We start from the raw sequence: 20,344 nt of genomic DNA on the forward strand, positions 1-20,344 counted from the left end.
CACGTCATGGAGGGGCTAGGGTTTCTTCCCACTGGGCTTTGGCGGCCCGCCTCCAGTGCTTCAGCCTGGGCCTGGTGGTACAGTCACTTTAAGTCCCTATTCCATGGGCCAACAGTTAGGAGCAACCGAGCGCTATCAGCTGCTGCTGCCGCTATTACTCGCCACAGATGAGTGCGGGACTAGCTGCAGGGGGGGCTGCCCGGGTGATCGCTAGATTGTCGGGCAGCCCATAGAGGTTAGTGGCGGTCTGCTGCCGCTGCTCCTATTCCACGGAGTGACAGATCTCTGCTATCACAGTCGTTTGTTTTTCAACATGTTTGAAAGACAAACGACGCACCAATCAGCCGACATGAACGATGTCGGCTGATCGTTGCCTTCTTTTCCATGGGACGATTATTGGCTGTAACTGGAATAGGACCTTTAAAGTGACTGTACCACCAGGCCCAGGCTGAAGCACTGGAGGCGGGCCGACCCACCCTTAGTGGGAGGAAACCCTAGCCCCTTTATGATAGGGTTCCATTGATTTTAATGGAGTCACGTCATAGAGGGGCTGGGGTTTCTTCCCACTGGGGTGGGTCAGCCCGCCTCCAGTGCTTCAGCCTGGGTCTGGTGGTACAGTCACCTTAAGGCTGCATATAGCTTCTTCAGCCGCTGGTAATCAAATGCTGCACGCTTGGGTTCGCTCCTCTAGTGCTCATGCAACTTATTAGCTCTGCAGACGTTGCTTCTGTCACATAGTATTTGCTATTGTCTGCATCCTGACCAAAGTCATTGTTCTGTTATTTTGTTATTGACAATTAATGGTATTAGGGGGGTATGTGCAGTTCTGATTGATATCCAGTTAAATAGACTTACCAGTTTGTAGCCTAAGGGTGCGCTGACACGTACAGGATCAGTAGCAGATTCCACGCTTCAAAATCCGCTGCGATCCTCTGTCCTATCATTTTTTTATGGCTGTCTATTATATACTCACAGCAGATTTTCCATTCGAGAATGTAAAGCCCCTTCCCACTTAACCCTGAAGCTGCTGGGCTAATACATTACCTGCCCATGCTCCTGCCTGCTTCTCAGGCTCCCTGGCGTCCCGCTCAGCCAATCGATGTACACATGCTGGGTTAAATGGGAAGGGGCTTTACATTCTTGCAGTGGAATGAAAAATCCACTGCAAGTTAGTGAAGCCATAGAAAATGACAGGACAGAGGATTGCAGCGGACTTCACTGCGGGTCCTGTACGTGTGAGCACAGCCTAAAACAAGTTTAGTATATATCTGCTATTGCATCCCAATCTTAAAGAGGTAGTGCGGTGTGAAGCATTATTTCACTTAATAACACACAAAGTTATACAACTTTGTAATGTGTGTGTGTGTGTTATTTAAGTTAATGGCCCCCTTCCCCATGTTTCAGTATACAGCATCACACTTCCGGGTCTAGCGTGGGGAGGGGGGAACATGAGAAAGGGGGACATTCACTTAAATAACACACATTACTAAGTTGTATAACTTGTGTGTTATTTAGTGAAATAATGCTTTACACTGCACTACCCCTTTTAAGAAGGCTAGTTAAATGGTAAATTTATCCATAGCCCTTCAACACCCCACATAGGCCATATGAGTGTCATTTTGGCTTCAGTTCAGGTGGTTTCCATTTATTTGCTGTGTATTATATTCAAAAACATAGGGCATGATGACAGCTGTTTACAGATGTTTAATGCAGAAACTGCGCAGATTTCTTCATTAATGGTCATTTTAATTGAAATGTATGGGCGTTGTAGGACAGTGCTTGCAGCACTGCAAATGGTAAGGATTTTACCCTTGTGCACATATCCTAAGCCACAGGATAGGCCATCAGTTGCTTATGTCCTCTAACATCTATGGTTTTCCAGTGTTGAACCATTTTTATGTAATGTTTCTGGTAGATACTTTGATCTGCTCACATTATAGAGCATCTTAAGGGAGAAATATTAAAGTGGTACTCCAACAAAAGTCTTTTTTTTTCAAATCAACTGGCTTCAGAAAGTTATATGGATTTGTAATTTACTTCTATTTAAAGATCTCAAGTCTTCCAGTACTTTTCAGCTGCTGTATGTCCTGCTGGAAATGGTGTTTTCTTTTCAGTCGGACACAGTACTCTCTGCTGACATCTCTGCCGGAGAAAGGAACTGTCCAGAGCAGCAGCAAATCCTCATAGAACCTCTCCTGCTCTGAATAGGTTCTGTCTCAGCAGAGAGCCTTGTGTCAGACTCAAAAAAATAAATAAATAAATAAATAAAATTCCCCAGGACATAAAGCAGCTCATTAGTACTGGAAGAATTAAAATACAAGTAAATTACAAATCTATAAAACTTTCTGAAAACAGTTGATTTGAAAGAAAAATATTTTTGACGGACTACCCCTTTAATACAAGTGGACTTTCATAAGCTACACAGTTGGAAACTGTCCCCCCTCCTACTCTTTTTAGATTTGGGGCCCTTGCAAGCTACGCAAAACTGGCGGATAAGCTCTGGCGAATTCTGTGCCCTTCCCTCCACACTTTCTTGAATATCTGGCTGTCCCATATGCTCCATTTTATTTAACCAGATTCTGCCGTCCACCCAAAAAAGAATTGACGTGGCAATTCTTTCAACAGACGGCGGAATCCGCTGGGCCATAGAATGGAGCCTATGGAAATGCCAGATATTCAAGCGGGAGCGCGCATGCAATCAGCCAGAGCTCTTTTGCCCGATTTACGTAGTATGCAAGGGCCCTAAAAGAAAATCTGTCAGGAAAACTTCTGACATGTCACAGGGGCATGTCAAAAGTGAAAATAGCTTTATTATAAGTCTGTGGGGCTGCCTGGGTGGAGAAGATTTGCAGCAGGGAAGTTAAAGGGGTTATCAAACGCTACAAAAACATGGCCATTTTCTTCTAGAGACAGCACTACTCTTGTCTCCAGTTTGGGTGGGGTTCTGTAACTCGGTTCTATTAAAATGAATGGAGCTCAATTGCAAACTACACCTGAACTGGAGACGAGTGGTGCTGTTTCTGGAAGAAAGTAGCTATGTTTTTGTAGCACTGGATAACACCTTTAAGGATGCTGCCCCTGCTAGTTCTCCTGATCAATGGGGTTCTGGTGGAGTCAGTTGTATGGAAATGATTTAGCTTTACTAGATGTGGTCCAAACTGCAGTTCAATGTTTCCAAATGTAAAATAATGCACTTTGGGAGGAGGAGTATAATATTGGCAGTTCTGTTTTGGCAAAGCCTTCAGAAGAGAAGGATTTGGGGGTATTAAAAAGTCTACCAGTACTTATCAGCTTCTTTATGTCCTGCAGGAAGTGATATTCTTTCTAGTCTGGAGAGCAAGAGAGGTTTTCTGTGGGGATTTGCTACTGCTCTGGACATTTCCTGACATGGACAGAGGTGGCAGCCGAGAGCACTGTCAAATTAGAGAGAATACAGCAACTGATAATTACTGGAAGACTTGATATTTTCAAAATAAAATTAAGTTACAAATCTGATACTTTCTGGGACTAGTTAATTTTAACGAAAAAAATATTGGTCAACAACACCTTTTAAAATAAGTAACCAGTTCAACCAAACAGTAGGGATAGCAAATCGGATGCTGGACTGTATAGCTAGAGGTATAACTAGTAGAAAGAGGGAGATTAGAGCTCTAGTGTTACCACCTCCAGAATACTGTGTCCATTTCTGGAGACCTCACCTAAAAAAAGGATATTGATAGAGTAGAACGGGTCCAAAGACGAGCTACAAAAATGGTAGCAGATGTTAGGCATGATTGAAACCTTTACATATGCTGAATTACTTGGGGATGCACAATGCACCGAAAAATCGATTCTACTATCGATTTTCGGGGAATATAAGCATGGCTTATCATAGAATATGGGCAGCAAGCTGAGGGACTGCATGTTCTCTGCGTGTCCCCCACCCTCCCTCCTTGATTTTCACTTCCGCAGCCCGCCCTCCCTCTGTTACATCGGCGATAATTTCAAATAGCTGGCACACAGCGGTTGCTTGTGCCGGCTATGTAACTGTATAAATGCCACTGTCACCACTGTAAGCGGCATTTAACCTGCTCCATATACAGCAGGTTCGGCTACTGTGTGTAGCAGACCCCGGCTGATGATGACTGCAGCCCGCGACCCCGCGGGCGGCAGTCATGTAACCCTTGAAGTGGCTGTGAGGTGTCCGATCGGGACCCCCGCAATGTGACTGCAGGGGCGCCGATGGGTCACCCCACAGCCCGAGATCCACACACCCTCCCGGTGTCTCTCTGCTAATAGAGTCTGACTCAGCCACATTCTACTGGCAGATCACTGATTTTACTGATCTATGCAATGCTATAGCAATCATATACTATAGCATTGCATAGCTCCGGGAAAGGGCAGAGCAGGGTCGGTGGCTGAAGATTGAAGAGACCGGCCGGTCCTGGAGAGGAGACATGAGAAGAAGGCTGGAGGTGTGGAGGCAGGAGGAGATGCAGCTATTACATTTGGGTGCACAGCACTGTGAGGTAGGGACAGCAGGCCGGGCTGTCAGGACTTTCCTGGGCGGACATCAGCAATGTGGGGGGTGAACGGGGGGGTCGGCCCGGCTCTTACTGGGTAGGGGGGCTGTAGCCTGCAGATTGCCCTGCCGCCCAGTTCCAGGTCACCCTGCTAGGTCAGTGGTCAGCATGCCCTGACAGCAGGAATAGTGAAACTACAATCCCCATCATCCCCCTGATAGCTAGTGTGTGTGTGTTACATGACTACAATCCCCATCATCCCCCTGATAGCTGGTGTTAAGTGACTACAACCCCCATCACCCCCTGATAGCTGAAGTGTTACATGACTACAATCCCCATCACCCCCCTGATAGCTGAAGTGTTATTGTCCATACTACCTGTCACCTTCCTGATCACGCACAGTAAACAGTGCAAGCGCAGAAACCACCGAATTCATTAGCACATAGAAACGTGGTACTAAATAAAACTACATATCACAGCGCAAAAATGCCCCCTCACCCCACAGCCATACAGGCGGAAAGATAAAAAAGTGTTAAAAAAATTGCCCTACTCTGATTAAGTTAGGGCTGGGCGATATTGGCCTAAATCAATATCGCGGTTTATCGCACATGTAGCCGCGGTAACGATAATTGAACGATAATTATGACACACCCCTTTTTGCAAACCACACCCACTTGCCGTGCCAAACTGGCGATATTTTGATTAAAAAAAAAGTTAAAAAGAACTCACTGAGCAGCAACCCATGGTTAGTCTATTATCATTATTATTATTTGTCATTATTAGGGGGTCTCAGCAGAGACCTGGACATGTGTATATACAGGTATACACCCTCTACAGGGTATACACAGGTCACAGAGGGATAGGTGTGTATGACTATATGGGGGGGATGGATTGGGGTGTATTACTATACAGGAGGTTGGGATCGGGTTACAGGACTATACAGGCAGCACATAGGGATAGGGGGCGGATAGGGGTGTATGACTATACAGGGAGGGCAGATAGGGGTGTATGACTATACAGGGGGGGGGGCGGATAGGGGTGTATGACTATATACAGGGGGCGGATAGGGGTGTATGACTATACAGGGATGGCGGACGGGGGTGTATGACTATTCAGGGATGGCGGACGGGGGTGTAGGACTATACAGGGAGGGTGGATAGGGGTGTATGACTATACAGGGAGGGCGCACAGGGGTGTATGACTACAGGGGGGACAAGGGTGTATGACTATACGGGGGGGGCAAAGGTGTATGACTATACGGGGGGCAGATAGGGGTGTATGACTATGCAGCGGGGGCAGATAGGGGTGTATGACTATACATAGGGGAGCGGATAGGGCAGACAGGGGTGTATGATTATACGGATGGCGGACAGGGGTGTATGACTGTCTGGGAGTGGCGGACAGGGGTGTATGACTGTCTGGGGGTGGCGGACAGGGGTGTATGACTAAACATAGGGGGGCGGATAGGGGCGTATGACTAAACGGGGGCGGACAGGGGTGTATGACTAAACAGGGGGGGCGCGGATAGGGGGGTATGACTATACGGAGGGGTGAAAAGGGGCGTGTAACTTTACAGGGGGCACATAAGGATGGCAGGCGGATAGGAGAGTATTATACAGGGAGGTGCATACTGGTACCTGTAGTCCCCTCAGTGACAATACAGGGCTGTAACATAGGAGGAATGGATGTGCTGCAGCAGGCAGGATACCACACACAGCTATAAGTTATCCTGCCTGCTGCAGCCCATTATTCCTCCTATGTTACAGCCCTGTATTGTTACTGAGGGGACTACAGGTACAGCTGCTCCTCCAGCTATGACATGCCGGCATCACTGCACACAGACACAGCACAATAACATGTGCAGGGACTCCGGTATCAGAGCGGGAGGTGGAGGAGCAGCAGGGCCCAGATGACAATGCCGCCCGACCCGCCCCCCGCCTGTCTGAGCGCCCTCACCCCCACCCGTCCAGTCCCAGGCCCCGTCCCGCCGCACCTGTCCATCCATGCGCCCACCCGTCAAGTCCGGCGTCCCTGCACACACAGCACATTGACATGTGCAGCGCTCGCCGGCCAGGGGGGGGGGGGGGGGCTCAGACGGGACAGGTGCCGGGGAGGGCAATGTCAATGTGCTGTGTGTGCAGGGACGCCGGACGGGACCGGACTTGACGGGTGGGCGCATGGATGGACAGGTGCGGCAGGACGGGGACTGGACGGGTGAGGGTGCTCGGACGGGCGGGGGGCGGGTCGGATGGCATTGTCACCTGGGCCCTTCTGCTGCTGCTCCTCCACCTCCCGCTCTGATGCCGGCGTCCCTGTGTGCAGAGACGCCGGCATGTCAGTGGTGGAGGAGCAGCAGAAAAAAATACCGCAGATACAGTCCTGGCTAAGTTGAGGTCGGTTAACCGACGCCAGTGACGGTATCGGTATTTTTGCAGTATACCGCCCAGCCCTAGATTAAGTACATTTAGTTTAATGTAAACTATATTTAAAGTAATAAAATGAAAGGAACATTGATTGGTTTGTATGGACCTGACATTCGGGGGGGGGGGGGGGTGGAAGGGGGGGGGCATTTCTCTTCATTCTATCTAATTCAGTATCGAAAAAAGTTGGTATTGGTATCGAACGTAACATTCTGGCATCGTGACATTGTGACTTGGACTAAGTACGGTTCAGGAGGAAAAGGTTTTTAGAAAAAACTGAACTCAAGAACTCAATCTCAAGAACTCAAACTCAATCTCTCTATCTCAATCTCTGTATCTGCTTTCCTTAGGCTCAGCTGCTATGTGGATGCAGAGCTGGCTCTATGCTGCCTCCTATACACTAAAAACAACATCCTGCAATCTTGCCTCACTTTAGCAAACCATCAGAAGTTCCCAAACCAGCACTGAGCAGTCTACCATGTGAATCCAGTGTTTTATCTGGCCAGAAAGTCTGCATATTGCACAGGCTACTTCTCAGCTCTTCTTGCTCACTCATCCCCCCCCCCCCCTTTCCATAGGTTTTCTTGGGCGGTGCAAACCTGTCCTTACTCTACTGTAGACTGCTTTTCCTTAGTAATTTATATAAGAAGGTAGGCGGGAAAACAACCTTGTGAGTACAGAAGGAAACTCTTTTGCCTAATAATATCTATTACAGATTTTCTTAGACTCACTTGTACTGTTTATATATTTTTTTTTAAGTTGTTTGAAATGACAGGAACACTTTAAGGCTATGTTCTCACTTCGGGAACATATTGGGGTAACACGGCCATCTCGTTAAAGGGGTTGGCCACTTTACAGGGGTTGGTTCACACGTACAGGATCTGCAGCAAATTTGATAGCTCAGATTTGATTTGCTTTGAATCTGCAACTTCAAATGTGCACCATCAAATCCGCTGCAGATCCCGTACGTGTGAACGCACCCTTAGTAGGTGTACTCACTTCACTTACTGACGGCAGCTCCCTGTGTCCCTCCCTGCTCTGTGGTGAGTCTGTTCATAAGATTACCAACATGGTGGTGCATGTGACCATGCCTTGCCCTCTGTGTCCTCCATAGGCATATACAGACTCAGTGGTGGACACTGGGGGCCGGGACATGGTCACATGGTCCTCCATACTCAGCCATCTTATTCACAGACTCAACACAAAGTAGGAGGGCACGGCACGAGGAGGGGACTTTAGCTCTATGAGGTACACAAGTCGCTTCTGTCAGTAAGTGCAGCAAGGACGCATACTAATACTGTAGACTGAACAATTTTACTATAAAGTTGCCAACCTCATTTATTAGCTGGCTGTGTTCCCCCAATACAGTCCTTTTTCTTCACACGTACCAGATGTGTAGCTGATTTCACGCTGCGAGTTTGCAGCGGATCCACTGCCTGTATGGGACCCGACCCCTTTAACCCCCTGCTGCCGGCTACCTGCCTCCCACAGCCCCGAGCATACATTACCTGCTCAGCGCCGCGGCTGTGTGAGGCTCCCGGCTAGGAGAGCATGGAGAGCCGGGAGCCTCAGACACAGCCCTGGCGCCGAGCAGGTAATGTATACTCGGGGCTGTGGGCGGCGGGGTGGTTAAAGGGGTCGGGTCCCATACAGGCAGGCAGCCTGTGTGAGGCTTCCCGGCTCCCCATCAGCCAATCAGTGCAAGGCAGCACTGATTGGCTGATGGGGAGCCAGCAGCCTCACACACAGCTGCGGCGCAGAGCAGGTAATGTATGCTCGGGGCCGCTGCTGGCAGAGGCGGTAGGTATTGGGACGCATTCAGCTTTACACTACTGAATCTGCAGCGGATATCGCTGCAAACTCGCAGCGTAAAATCCTCTGTGGATCCGGTATGTGTCAAGCTATCCTAATATATGGTCCTCAGATAGGGGACGTATCAGGTATTAAACTAAGGCTGGGTTTACATTTATAAGTTTGCATCAGTTGCGTTCTTTGTCTAAAAATTGACCACAACTGATGTCACAACTGATGCCAAAAATGCATCAGTTGCCATCAGTTTTTCTATCCTTTTCATTCAAAACCATCAGTTGCCTCAGTTGTCACAAGGGCGCACAGGGGGGCTATATACTAATTGGGGGAGCTCACAGGGGGCTATATACTACAAATGGGAAAGCACACAGGGGGCTATTTGGGAGGGGAGAGCGCACATGGGGGGGCTATATACTACTGGGGGAGAGCGCACAGGGAAGCTATATACTACTGGGGGAGAGAGCACAGGGAAGCTAAATACTACTGGGGGGGGCAACAGGGGGGCTATATACTACTGGGGGAGAGCGCACAGGGAAGCTAAATAATACTGGGGGGGCAACAGGGGGGCTATATACTACTGGGGAAGAGCGCACAGGGAAGCTAAATACTACTGGGTGGGGGGCAACAGGGGGCTATATACTACGGGAAGAGAAACAGGGTGGGCTATATACTACTGGGGGAGAGCGCACAGGGAAGCTAAATACTACTGGGGGGGAAACAGGGGGGCTATACACTACTGGGGAGAGCGCACAGGTAAGCTAAATACTACTGGGGGGGGCAACAGGGGGGCTATATACTGGGGGAGAGCGCACAGGGAAGCTAAATACTACTGGGTGGGGGGGCAACGGGGGGGCTATATACTACTGGGGGAGCAACGGGGGGCTATTTTTTTACATTGTGCTGCTGTTAGCCTCAACGCCGGATGCCAGAGCCGAACTGCATGCGTCCTGCCCGGCGAGGCATCAGGTGCTCCATTCACTTTAGTGGACGCGGCGCCACACAGCCTTGCGGGCCGCACAGAAGAACGCTGCATGCTGTGTTCTCCCGTGCGGTTGGTCCGGCGGTGCGGCGTCACTATTTACAGGCCGCATATATTGAACGATCCCATTGAAAACAATGGGATCAGTTCAAAAATGCGTTTCCCTCCGGCGCTTTTCTCATATGCCGGAGGGAAACGCCGCTGCACCGCCGGACAAATGTAAACCCGGCCTTATAAGAACAGATACTACACTTGATCTAAGCCCAAAGGCCAAGAAGCGATCCCCAATACGTTCCTGAAGTGGGAACATAGCCTAAAGCATTCCCCAGGCATTTATGTATTATAGAGGGAGAAACCTCATACTCGCTCACAGAATAACTTTTAATATTTTCCGTTAAAATGAACCTCCATTTTAAAAACCTTTCAGAAGATCTTGGACACTTGTATTTTTTTGCTCAATTAATATGACGTACGTTGGATGGATGAAAAAAATTAACTATTCATGTTTTTGCTTTCCAGATTGGGGCCTCTCTAGCAGGTTCCCAGAGACCAACAAGTCTGATTTGGAGACTCTCAGACCTAAGGACTGTCTGGTAATAAAACTCATTTTTGAGGAATCTTAAGTTCAGAAATGGAGAGTGATGACAATAAGGAGCCTGACAGCCAAAAAGAGGAAGAGGTTGCAGAAACTGTGATTGAAGATCAGGGGAGTAAGGCAAACAAAAAGGCCAAAGCAGACCCTAAGGGGATTGTAAAAGAGGAAAACTGTAATATAGACCCTCAAACTAAAAAGCCACCACCATCAGACCCAGCAGATAATGATGGTAAGGATGATGTAGTCTTTGTTGCCGCAAGGATGACCAAAAAATCTGACGTGGAACATTCCAAAGTGCACAAAACAAAGCGTATAGAAGAAAATGGAGAGCCGGCCCAGACGATCACTGAAACTGGAGAGGGCACTAATTCAGAAGCGAAGGCAGCAGGTGAAGCTCCTGAAAAACAGGCAGACCCACCACAGCCCAGTCAGACGCTTCCAAGAAGGATGAGGCTCCGACCTACATTAAAACCTCGCTCTTCTGTGTCCCATAATATAGAACACAATGTAAGCTCTGATAAAGAAACTAGTCCACAGGAAAAAGAAGCACCTCATCCTGACCAATCATCTGAGAAGAGTGCTGATGTGGATTCTAATTCCAGACCCCCTTCTGGTTGGTATTCAAAGTTCTTTACTATATTTTCCCAGCCTGGGGAGCTAGGGTTGTCTTTGCTGTTTACATGATCACCAGGTTATTGATCACTACACATTTGCATTTAAACAGGTTCTTACAGATAGGGCTATACAGTGTCTTCAAAGAACCCTCTAGAATACTGCTGATGCCATTATTGTTTATTTTTAAAGTGCCATTGATTCCAGAGCACTATACAAGCGATAGGGGTTAACAAACAAGAATATTACAAGATCAAAAACACATTGCACGAATACAGTAAATGGCAGACTGGTACATGAGGAAAGAGGACCTTGCCCGCGAGGGCTTACATACTACATGCGCAGCATATACTAGTTATGGAGTTATTTCTTAGGAATCAACTCAGCTTTTAGATCTTTTATCTGTAATAAATGTGGACGTTTTAATCATTATTGCCATATGTGAAATCTGGTTATTAGTGTCTGTAAATTGAAGTAAACTTCAATGAGTCAGATTTTTCTGTGTAATAGTGGAAAAAAGGACTATGGGGCTTGAAACTACTCTTAAACCCTGGTGCAAAAGGGATATCCATTACAAATAATACTCAGGGTTTTCAGGAAGCTTTCAGTAAGCAAATGCTGGCATTTACTTATGCAACAAAGGTTATTGCAGGAAACTTTTGGGCTATCTGTTCTTACGATAAAGAATACAACTTAAGTTAAAGAGGTATTTTGATCTTCTTTGTTCTTGCCCTCAAAACATGGGCTTGCCATTTCCGCAAACCACTGCTTCCATTGATTAGAGTTTAGCACTAAGAAATTATTAACAAAATAACACACATTACAAAGTTATACAACTTTGTAATGTATGTTATGTATGTAAATCGCCCCCTTCCCCGTGTTCCCCCGCACGTGGACCCGGAAGTGTAGTGTACCATACATGCCTGATGCACGTCGTCCCCGTCCCCGATCTTCTGTCAACTACGTAATCTTTGAGAGGCCAGCCGAATCGCTGCAGCCATCTCTGATGCCGGCCCCCCTCTGCCGCGTCATCGGCTGCTCAGCCGCGATTGGATTGGCTGAAGTACTACAGGGACATGGGTATATAGACAATAATGAAGTTATACTTGACTTTCCAGGCTCCCCGCTCACCACAGCCACTGCTGACACGTCATTGCAGTGACAGGCTGCGCAGCCAATCACTGCCTGAGACTGGTAACTGTTTAATCTGCGGTGAGCGGGGAAAAGCCAGGAGGATAACAGAGGAGACTCAACAGGTAAGTATAATGTGTTATTTTCTTTAGTCATCAGCCATCGACCGTGCATCACTACACTCGGGGCAGTGCGCAGATGGAGGCCAATGATTTTTAATCATGTTGAAAAACAAAGATAAGCCGATCATTTTCTTTATTACACATAGTGAGATCAGCCTGATTCAGCAGATAATCGCTCTGTGTAATAGGGCTCTAACTGTGCTTTTTTTTTTTTTTTTTTTTTAGGGGAACTATCAGCAGGTTAGACGAATCTAACCTGCTGATAGCCCCCAATTGTACAGGAGAAGCAGAGGAGGAAGGTGTGTCTTAGATTCACCCTTGGCACAGTTCCCGTGCACATTTACTCCAGGGTCTGGTAAGGCCGTTTGGAGCACTGGGGCACCTATGGGACCCCTGCCTTGCCCCCATAGCAACTATCTGGCCCACAGCTGGCCTGCTCCGTTGATTATCATTAGAAGGGGTGGGCTGGCTGGGGGCAAATCAATGCTAGAGGGGTAGGGCAATGCTTCTAACAGTCTTACCAGACTCTGTAGGTAACATCTAAGTGCACAGGAACGGCACAGAGGGTAAAGGTAACAGACATACCTTCATCTTCTGCATCTCTTGCGCAGTAGGGGGCTGTCGGCAGGTTAGATTTGTCGACAGTGCTCCTAACGGAATAATAAAAGGCAGGGCGGGCACCACAAATAATTACAGGTGCTACTGTAAACTCTAGAGTATAACATTAATAACCCAAAACAAGGAGAAAGGGGGATATAGGGTATATGAACAACAGTTCTGTCCAGTATGATTTAAAATAGCTTTATTAAACCGGCTGTGCTACACTACTACTAGTTATGCTACATGCAAGACATGGAAAAGGGACTACTGGGCAGACAGTTAAAAAAATGTATACACGAGATGATACCATATTGGTCATAAAAAAAAAAGTACCAAGAACAAAATACCACCTAAACCAGGTCCCTGTGTAGCAGTGGAGAGAGAACTCCATGCTTATCGCCACTGCGTCATGGCTTCGCAAGGAGTGCTCCTAACGGTGCTCCAGGCCATGGATTCAAATACATACTGCAAGGGAATGGGGCCAAGGAGGGAAGGTAAGAGGCATACATTTCTCTTCTGCGCCTTGTGTGCATTAGGGGCTATCAGCAGGTTAGATTTGTGAGTCGATAAACCGTATCTCCGGCTCCTGAATTTTATTAGGACCGACTGCGACTCCAGCTCCTTCATAAATGGCCAGTAAGACAACAGGGGGCTTATTTGTCCAACTAGTGTAAAGTAGAGTCAGAAGCTTCAGTGTAATGCCCTACATGATCCTGGGGTGACGTCTGAGGGAATAAGGCAAAGATATAAAGCAGATTCTCGTGTGTGTGTGTGTGTGTGTGTGTGTGTGTGTGTGTGTGTATACAGTGGATACAACTAGTCTCCACTCACCACTCTCCGTGTCCTGAACACCTGAGAATTAGACCAGATGGAGCAGGAGCTCTTTTCCTGCTTACAGTCTTTTATGTTTCTAACTAAATATTCACCATACACAAAGAAACACTGCTAACAATGCCAGATAGCTGTGGTGTAGAGGGCTCAGCCACAGTGATATAGAGGGGTCAGACATAGGCCCAGATTTATCAGCTTTCTGTCAGCAACTGTGCTCCTGAATCATCACAGCCCCAGAGGAGGAACTACCCAACCAGTCAGTGACTGCAGCTCACTCACTGATTGGCTGAAAGGGCATTTCTGAATGGGCCTATGACATCACAGGATTGGGAGCACGTTGCACTGTGGGGGCATGAGGATGGGTAAATATTTTATGATCCCAACCTCCTGTCCCCCCTAGATTTTTCACTGATTCTCAGACTACCCCTAATTTTAATTTTTTGCGTCCCTAATGCGCACACAGCCTGTTGCAGCCATAGCACATAAAAACACACACTCAGCTGCAACCATAGCGCGCACACACAACCTGCTGCAGCCATAGCGCACACACGCACAGCCTGTAAATTTTATTTTCAAAACCTGTGAACTCATGTAAAAAACTGATGTTGAAATTTAGCCGCTACTGTAAACTCTATTCTCTAGGAAAACATATTTTTTTCTATAACCATGTTGTATTAGTATATGTTCTCATTATTTATGCAATTTTTTTTGTTTTTTCAGGTGATGGTCAAGTGGATAACGGAACTGAGACAGACAAAGCAGCAACGGTAAGAATAGGGCAGTGCACAATTCAACAGGATATGCCATAAATATCTGACATATGCCAGTCCCACTTTTGGAACCCATAGCTATCCTAACATCAAGGGTCTCCCAGCCCCTGCCACCTGCTTTTGGCAAACCTTAAATAAACTGTGTTGCTACACAGTGTTTATATCTCCAATTGAAGTCAGTGGGTTTTAAACAACAGCTTTCTGACAAGTTCTGCCACAAGCAGGCCGGAGGGGCTCTTTAATATCACAATAGCTGTGTAGGTCCCAGAGTTAGGATCCATATCGGTCCCACAGGCTGAAGAGCCCAGGGAATAGAGCCCCCTTAGAGACAGGACTAAGGGCCTGAATCGGCCAGATTCAGCTGATTGTCACTCCATGTAATAGTGAGAACAATCAGCCAATAAAACGACCGGCTGATCGTTACTTTAGGCCCAGACCTAAAACCCTAAGGCGTCGGGTGCGCATCAGTACCTGTAATAGCCATGTGCAGCAGACAGCTGACAATTTAGCGAACAATAACATTTACCTGTACACTTTCCCAGTCTTCTCTTGCCTTCTGCTCTTTTCTCTGCACCATGCTCTGCAGCTGCTCAGCCAATCACTGACCGCGGCGGACAGTTTAGGTTGGTGGTTATGCCTTGAATCAGTAGGCCTAAGTTGGTTTGTAGAATTTCCAAACATAATCACTACAGATGCCAGTCCCTGGGGTTGGGGGCTTATTTCAGAGAACAGAATTTTCAGGGATTTTGAGGGCCTGACTTTAAGGACAAATCCTTAAATTACAGGAAACTAGCAGCAGTCCTTCATGCACAAAGGTCTTGTGCAGAAGATATCTGGTGGTCTGATGTGATCTGTCATGTCATGTCTGATAACTCCACAGCTGCGTCTCTAATAAACAGGGCACCACTAGAACCAGGTCTTTAATGAATCTCTTTCCTAATCTTTTTTTTTTTTTCCGTAGAAGAGAGGCTTCTATGTCTTGGCTGTCCATCTCAAAGGAATACAAGAGCAGGTTTTTGAGCCACTATAAACTTCTCCGGGGGCAGTGGTGTCTAAATCCAGCTTTCTTTCAAAAGTTTATAGGCATCCACCATCAATTTTGGCAGAAGAGGCCATGGTTCTCATGTTTGTCAGTGGGGGATACATGGGTGCTACCAGAGCGACTGGATCTTCTAACCCAGGGCCCAGTTTTACACCTGCAAGTAAAACAATTGCCTGACTTTTTAGAAAGGTTAATCCTAAGAAAGCAGGGTCTCTCCAATGCAGTAATTGACACCTTGCAAATGAGTAAAAATCCAGTTACATCTAAGATTTACGGGAAGACTTTCCCTTTCGTGGGTCAGGCAGCAATTGCTCTTAACAAGCCTAACTATGCACAGATTGTGGACATTTTGCAAAAGGGTTTAGAAAGGGGTCTCAAAATAGCCACCCCAAAAGTTCAGGTGTCAGCATTGCGGGAACTAGAGCATAGCTAGACATCCGTGGATATTAATATTCTTTAACCCCTTGCCGCAAAATGACGTTTGGGGAACGTCATGTAAAGTAGGTAGTTAATGCAACATGACGTTCCCCAAACGTCATGTTGTTCCTGCCTCCCCCCGCTGTCGGTAAGTGAGATCGGGCAGCGGGAGGAGGCAGTATCACACCACATCCTCCTGCTGCCTCTGCCCGGAGGGGAGCCGCACTCCCCCGGGCAGTTAACCCCATAAACGCCGCGGTCGATGCGACCACAGCGTCTATGGGGGAGATGTGATGTTTGCCGCCGATCTGGCGGCGGGAGGAGGCTGCAGCACGTTGCCTCCTCCCGCCGCCACTGTCACTGTGTCCCCCGGCCCCCCTTCCCCTGCCGCCGGTACCGGAGATCGCCGCTATCAAACATTATAACGGCAATCTCCGGTACCGGGCGCCGCCGACAGCTTTCAACTCCCCCCCACCGTGAATCCATGGTGGGGGGAGATGAAATGTAATAATCAGACCCCAGATCAGCCCCCCTAGTGCCCCGATCAACTAACCCGCTCCTCCCCGGGCGGCCATCAGATCCAAGATGGCCGCCCCCATCCCTGCGAACAAACGATGTTTGTTCGCAGGGATGGAAATGAAAAAATGATCAAAGCCCCATGCTCTCCGCCACCGGAGGTAGCGGAGAGCATGGAACAGTGATCGGGGACCCCCCTGTGGAGTCCCGGAACAGGCGATCGGCGGTATATACTTTATACCGCTGATGGCCTGTTCCCAGTGCTGCCAGCACTTTTTATCCCCTGTCACCATAAATCATTGGTGACAGGGGATAAAAAGTGTTATGAAGTGCGCATGCGCGCCACAACCAGCCAGCTCTGAAAATTTAAAGTGACAGAGACCAATTTGGTCTCTGTCACTGATCTATGATTACTGTGATAGAAAATATCACAGTAATCATAGTAATACAGTGAAAATGAATGTATAAAGTACAAAAAGTGACAAACATACAAAAAAAAAACACACTTTTTATTATAGTAATAATTGCAGTTTACTCCCAAATTACCCCTAACCCCCCAGATTACCCGTAACCACCGCACATTGCCCATAACCGCCCCAGGTTGTCCGTAATCACGCCAGATTGCCCGTAACCGCCGCACGTTGCCCGTAATCACGCCAGATTACACGTAACCGTCGCACGTTGCCACTCACCGCCGCACACTGCCTCTAACCACCCCAAATTACCAAAGGCCCCCTCCAGATTGCCGTAACCAACCCAAATTACATATAAGCACTTCAGTTTATCCGTAACCACCGCACATTGCCCGTAACCACCGCACGTTGCCCGTAATCACGCCAGATTGCACGTAACCACTGCACGTTGCCCCTAACCGCCCCAGGTTGCCCGTAATCACACCAGATTACACGGAACCGCCGCACGTTGCCACTGACCGCCGCACGTTGCCACTGACCGCCGCACGTTGCCACTGACCGCCGCACGTTGCCACTGACCGCCGCACGTTGCCACTGACCGCCGCACGTTGCCACTGACCGCCGCACGTTGCCACTGACCGCCGCACGTTGCCACTGACCGCCGCACGTTGCCACTGACCGCCGCACGTTGCCACTGATCGCCGCACGTTGCCACTGACCGCCGCACGTTGCCACTGACCAACCTCCCCAAATTGCCAAAGACCCCCTCCAGATTGCCGTAACCAACCCAAATTACATATAAGCACTTCAGTTTATCCGTAACCACCCCAGATTGTCCGTAACCAACCCAGATTGGCCGTAACCACCCCACGTTGGCCGTAACCACCCCACGTTGGCCGTAACCACCCCACGTTGGCCGTAACCACCCCACGTTGGCCGTAACCACCGCAGATTGTCCGTAACCACCCCACATTACCTGTAATCTAATTTTTTTATTGTATTTTAGTAACTGCGCTATTCTAATAACTGTTTCCAGCAAATTGGCGCTCCCTTCCTTCTGAGCCCCTCTGTGTGCCCATACAGGGGTTTATGCCCACATATGGGGTACCGTTCTACTCAGGAGAACTTGCATTACAGATTTTGGGGTACATTTTCTCTCCTGTTCCTCGTGAAATTTAGAAATTTCCAACTAAAGGAAAATATTATTGGAAAAATTCGAGTTTTTCATTTTTACTGTCTACTTTTGAATACTTTCCTCTAATACCTGTGGGGTCAAAATGGTCACCACACCCCAAGATGAATTCTTTGAGGGGTGTACTTTCCTAAATGGGGTGACTTTTGGGGGGGGGGGTTCTATTCTGCTGACACTACAGGGGCGCTGCAAACGCACCTGGCGCGTTTAGAAACTTCTTCGGAAAAATCTGCACTGAAAATGCTAATTGGTGCTCCATCCCTTCTGAGCCCCGCTGTGTGGCCATACAGTGGTTTATGCCCACATATGGGGTACCGTTCTACTCAGGAGAATCTGGTTACAGATTTGGGCATGCAGCTTCGCCCTTGTTCCTAGTGAAATTGAGAAATTTCAAACTAAACGAACATATTATTGGAAAAATTCTAGTTTTTCAATTTTACTGTCTTATTTTGAATACTTTCCTCTAATATCTGTGGGGTCAAAATGGTCACCACACCCCAAGATGAATTCTTTGAGGGGTGAACTTTCCAAAATGGGGTGACTTTTGGGGGGTTTCTCTTCTGCGGACACTACAGGGGCGCTGCAAATGCACCTGGCGCTCAGAAACTTCTTCAGCTAAATCTGCATTAAAAAAGCTAATTGGCGCTCCTTCCCTTCTGAGACCGGCTGTGTGCCCATACAGTGGTTTACACCCACATATGGGGTACCGTTGTATTCAGGAGAACCTGCGTTACAAATTTTGGCATGCTTTTGTTCTCATGTTCCTTTTGAAAATGAGAAACTTTAATCTAAACGTATATATTATTTGAAAATTTAAATTTTTGATTTTTTTACAGCCTAATTGTGAATACTTTCCTCCAGCCCCTGTAGGGTTAAAATGCTCATTATACCCCGAGATTAATTCTTTTAAGGTGTCTAGTTTCCAAATGGGGTCACTTATGGGGGTTTTCAGTATACAAGCCTTCTAAATCCATTTAAAAAAAGAACTGGTCCCTAAAAAAAATCAGTTTTGGAAATTTTCACAAAATGTGATAATTTGTTAATAAATTTCTAAGCCCCATAACACCCTAAAAAGGTAAAATATGTTTCCCAAATTATGCCAGAATAAAGAGGACATATTGGTAATGTGATTTAGCAACTAATCTATGTGCTATGACTTCCTTTTTTAGAAGTAGAGAATTTCAGAAGTTCATAAAATGCAAAATTTTCAAATTTTTCATGATATTTTGATGTTTTTCACAAAAAATACACAAAGTAGTGACCAAATTTTGCTACTAATATAAAGTGTCATATGTGACGAAAAAACAATCTCAGAATCGCTAGCATATGTTAAAGCATCACTGAGCTATAAGCGCATAAAGTGAGACAGGTCAGATTTTGAAAAATGAGCCTGGTCATTAAGGCCAAAACAGGCTTTAGAGGCAAGGGGTTAAAGCAGTTTAGAGGTTGCCACCCAGACTAGTCTTTTCCTTCCTGGGATTAAACCCTGGTTTTGAGGTCCTCTCAGGAAGTCCTTTTGAGCCAATGCCTCTAAATTAAAAAAAAAAAAAGTCTTAAAAAGGTCTTGCTAGTATCAGTTACTTCAGCCAGGAGGGTTGGTGGAGTTGTCTCACCTCTCTTGTTGTAAATTTTACAATTAAGATTTTGGATGATAGACTAGTTTTCAAACCAGATCCAGCCTTTCTACTTAAAGTTGTTTCTGACTATGGACCTCAAGACATTGTTTTGCTTTCCTTCTGTCTGAACCTGGCCATTGTTAAGGGGAGGGAGAGTTTCACTCTCTAGTTGTCAGAAGATGTGTACTCCAATATCTGGAGATACCTTCAAGAAATCTAGGAACCCTTTTGTGCAATTCACTTGTCCTTATAAAGGGGTGAAACTTCTTAGCTAGATCATTTAGGCAGGCCATTTCAGGGTCTTTGGGCTCATTTGGCTAGATCTGCCTCTACCACCTAAGTAGAAAGAATGGATGCTTCTATAGCTGCAGTCTGGACTTCATCTTTTTAGACAATCCCAGATGGATCCTGCATGCCCAGGACTCCCCACTGCCGGTCTCTGCTGTATTCATTGAATACATTTATGGGGTATTTTGGGGAGCAAAGACACTTGCTCCCCAAAGTATTCTAGAAATGTATTCAATCAAAATGTACTGTATATAACATTTGTACATAAACATAAATTGATTCAATAGTGTGTCCAGAAGGGGCGCACTATTTATAGAAGTCAATGTTACTCATTGACTTCTATGTATAGTGCGCCCCCTGCAGGACACTCCAAAGGAATTACACCCTGGTTTGTGACGTCACGTTATTTCTGAGATTTTGAAGTCTCCACGATCTACTCTAATCACGAAAAAATAACAAAATCCCGGCACTTACTTAGTTGCAATAAAG

At 47.0% G+C, this 20,344-nt stretch overlaps 1 protein-coding gene and 1 pseudogene across 6 annotated transcripts in view; one reads left to right on the forward strand and one right to left on the reverse strand.

The window, feature by feature from the left end:
* The window catches only part of ZMYM3 (zinc finger MYM-type containing 3), an 81,250-nt gene that overhangs the window by 2,574 nt on the left and 58,332 nt on the right, over positions 1-20,344 (forward strand). For all 6 annotated transcript variants that reach the window (XM_069985514.1, XM_069985513.1, XM_069985509.1 and 3 more), the window contains exons 2-3: positions 10,230-10,918; positions 14,322-14,368. In XM_069985514.1, coding sequence (XP_069841615.1) covers positions 10,342-10,918; positions 14,322-14,368 — 624 coding nt within the window. In that variant the 5' untranslated portion in view covers positions 10,230-10,341. The remainder of the gene's footprint in view (positions 1-10,229; positions 10,919-14,321; positions 14,369-20,344) is intronic.
* LOC138766695 (U2 spliceosomal RNA) lies at positions 9,821-9,992 on the reverse strand (annotated as a pseudogene).

This window comes from Dendropsophus ebraccatus, chromosome 10 (assembly GCF_027789765.1).
Source record: "Dendropsophus ebraccatus isolate aDenEbr1 chromosome 10, aDenEbr1.pat, whole genome shotgun sequence".
Classification (NCBI taxonomy): domain Eukaryota; kingdom Metazoa; phylum Chordata; class Amphibia; order Anura; family Hylidae; genus Dendropsophus; species Dendropsophus ebraccatus.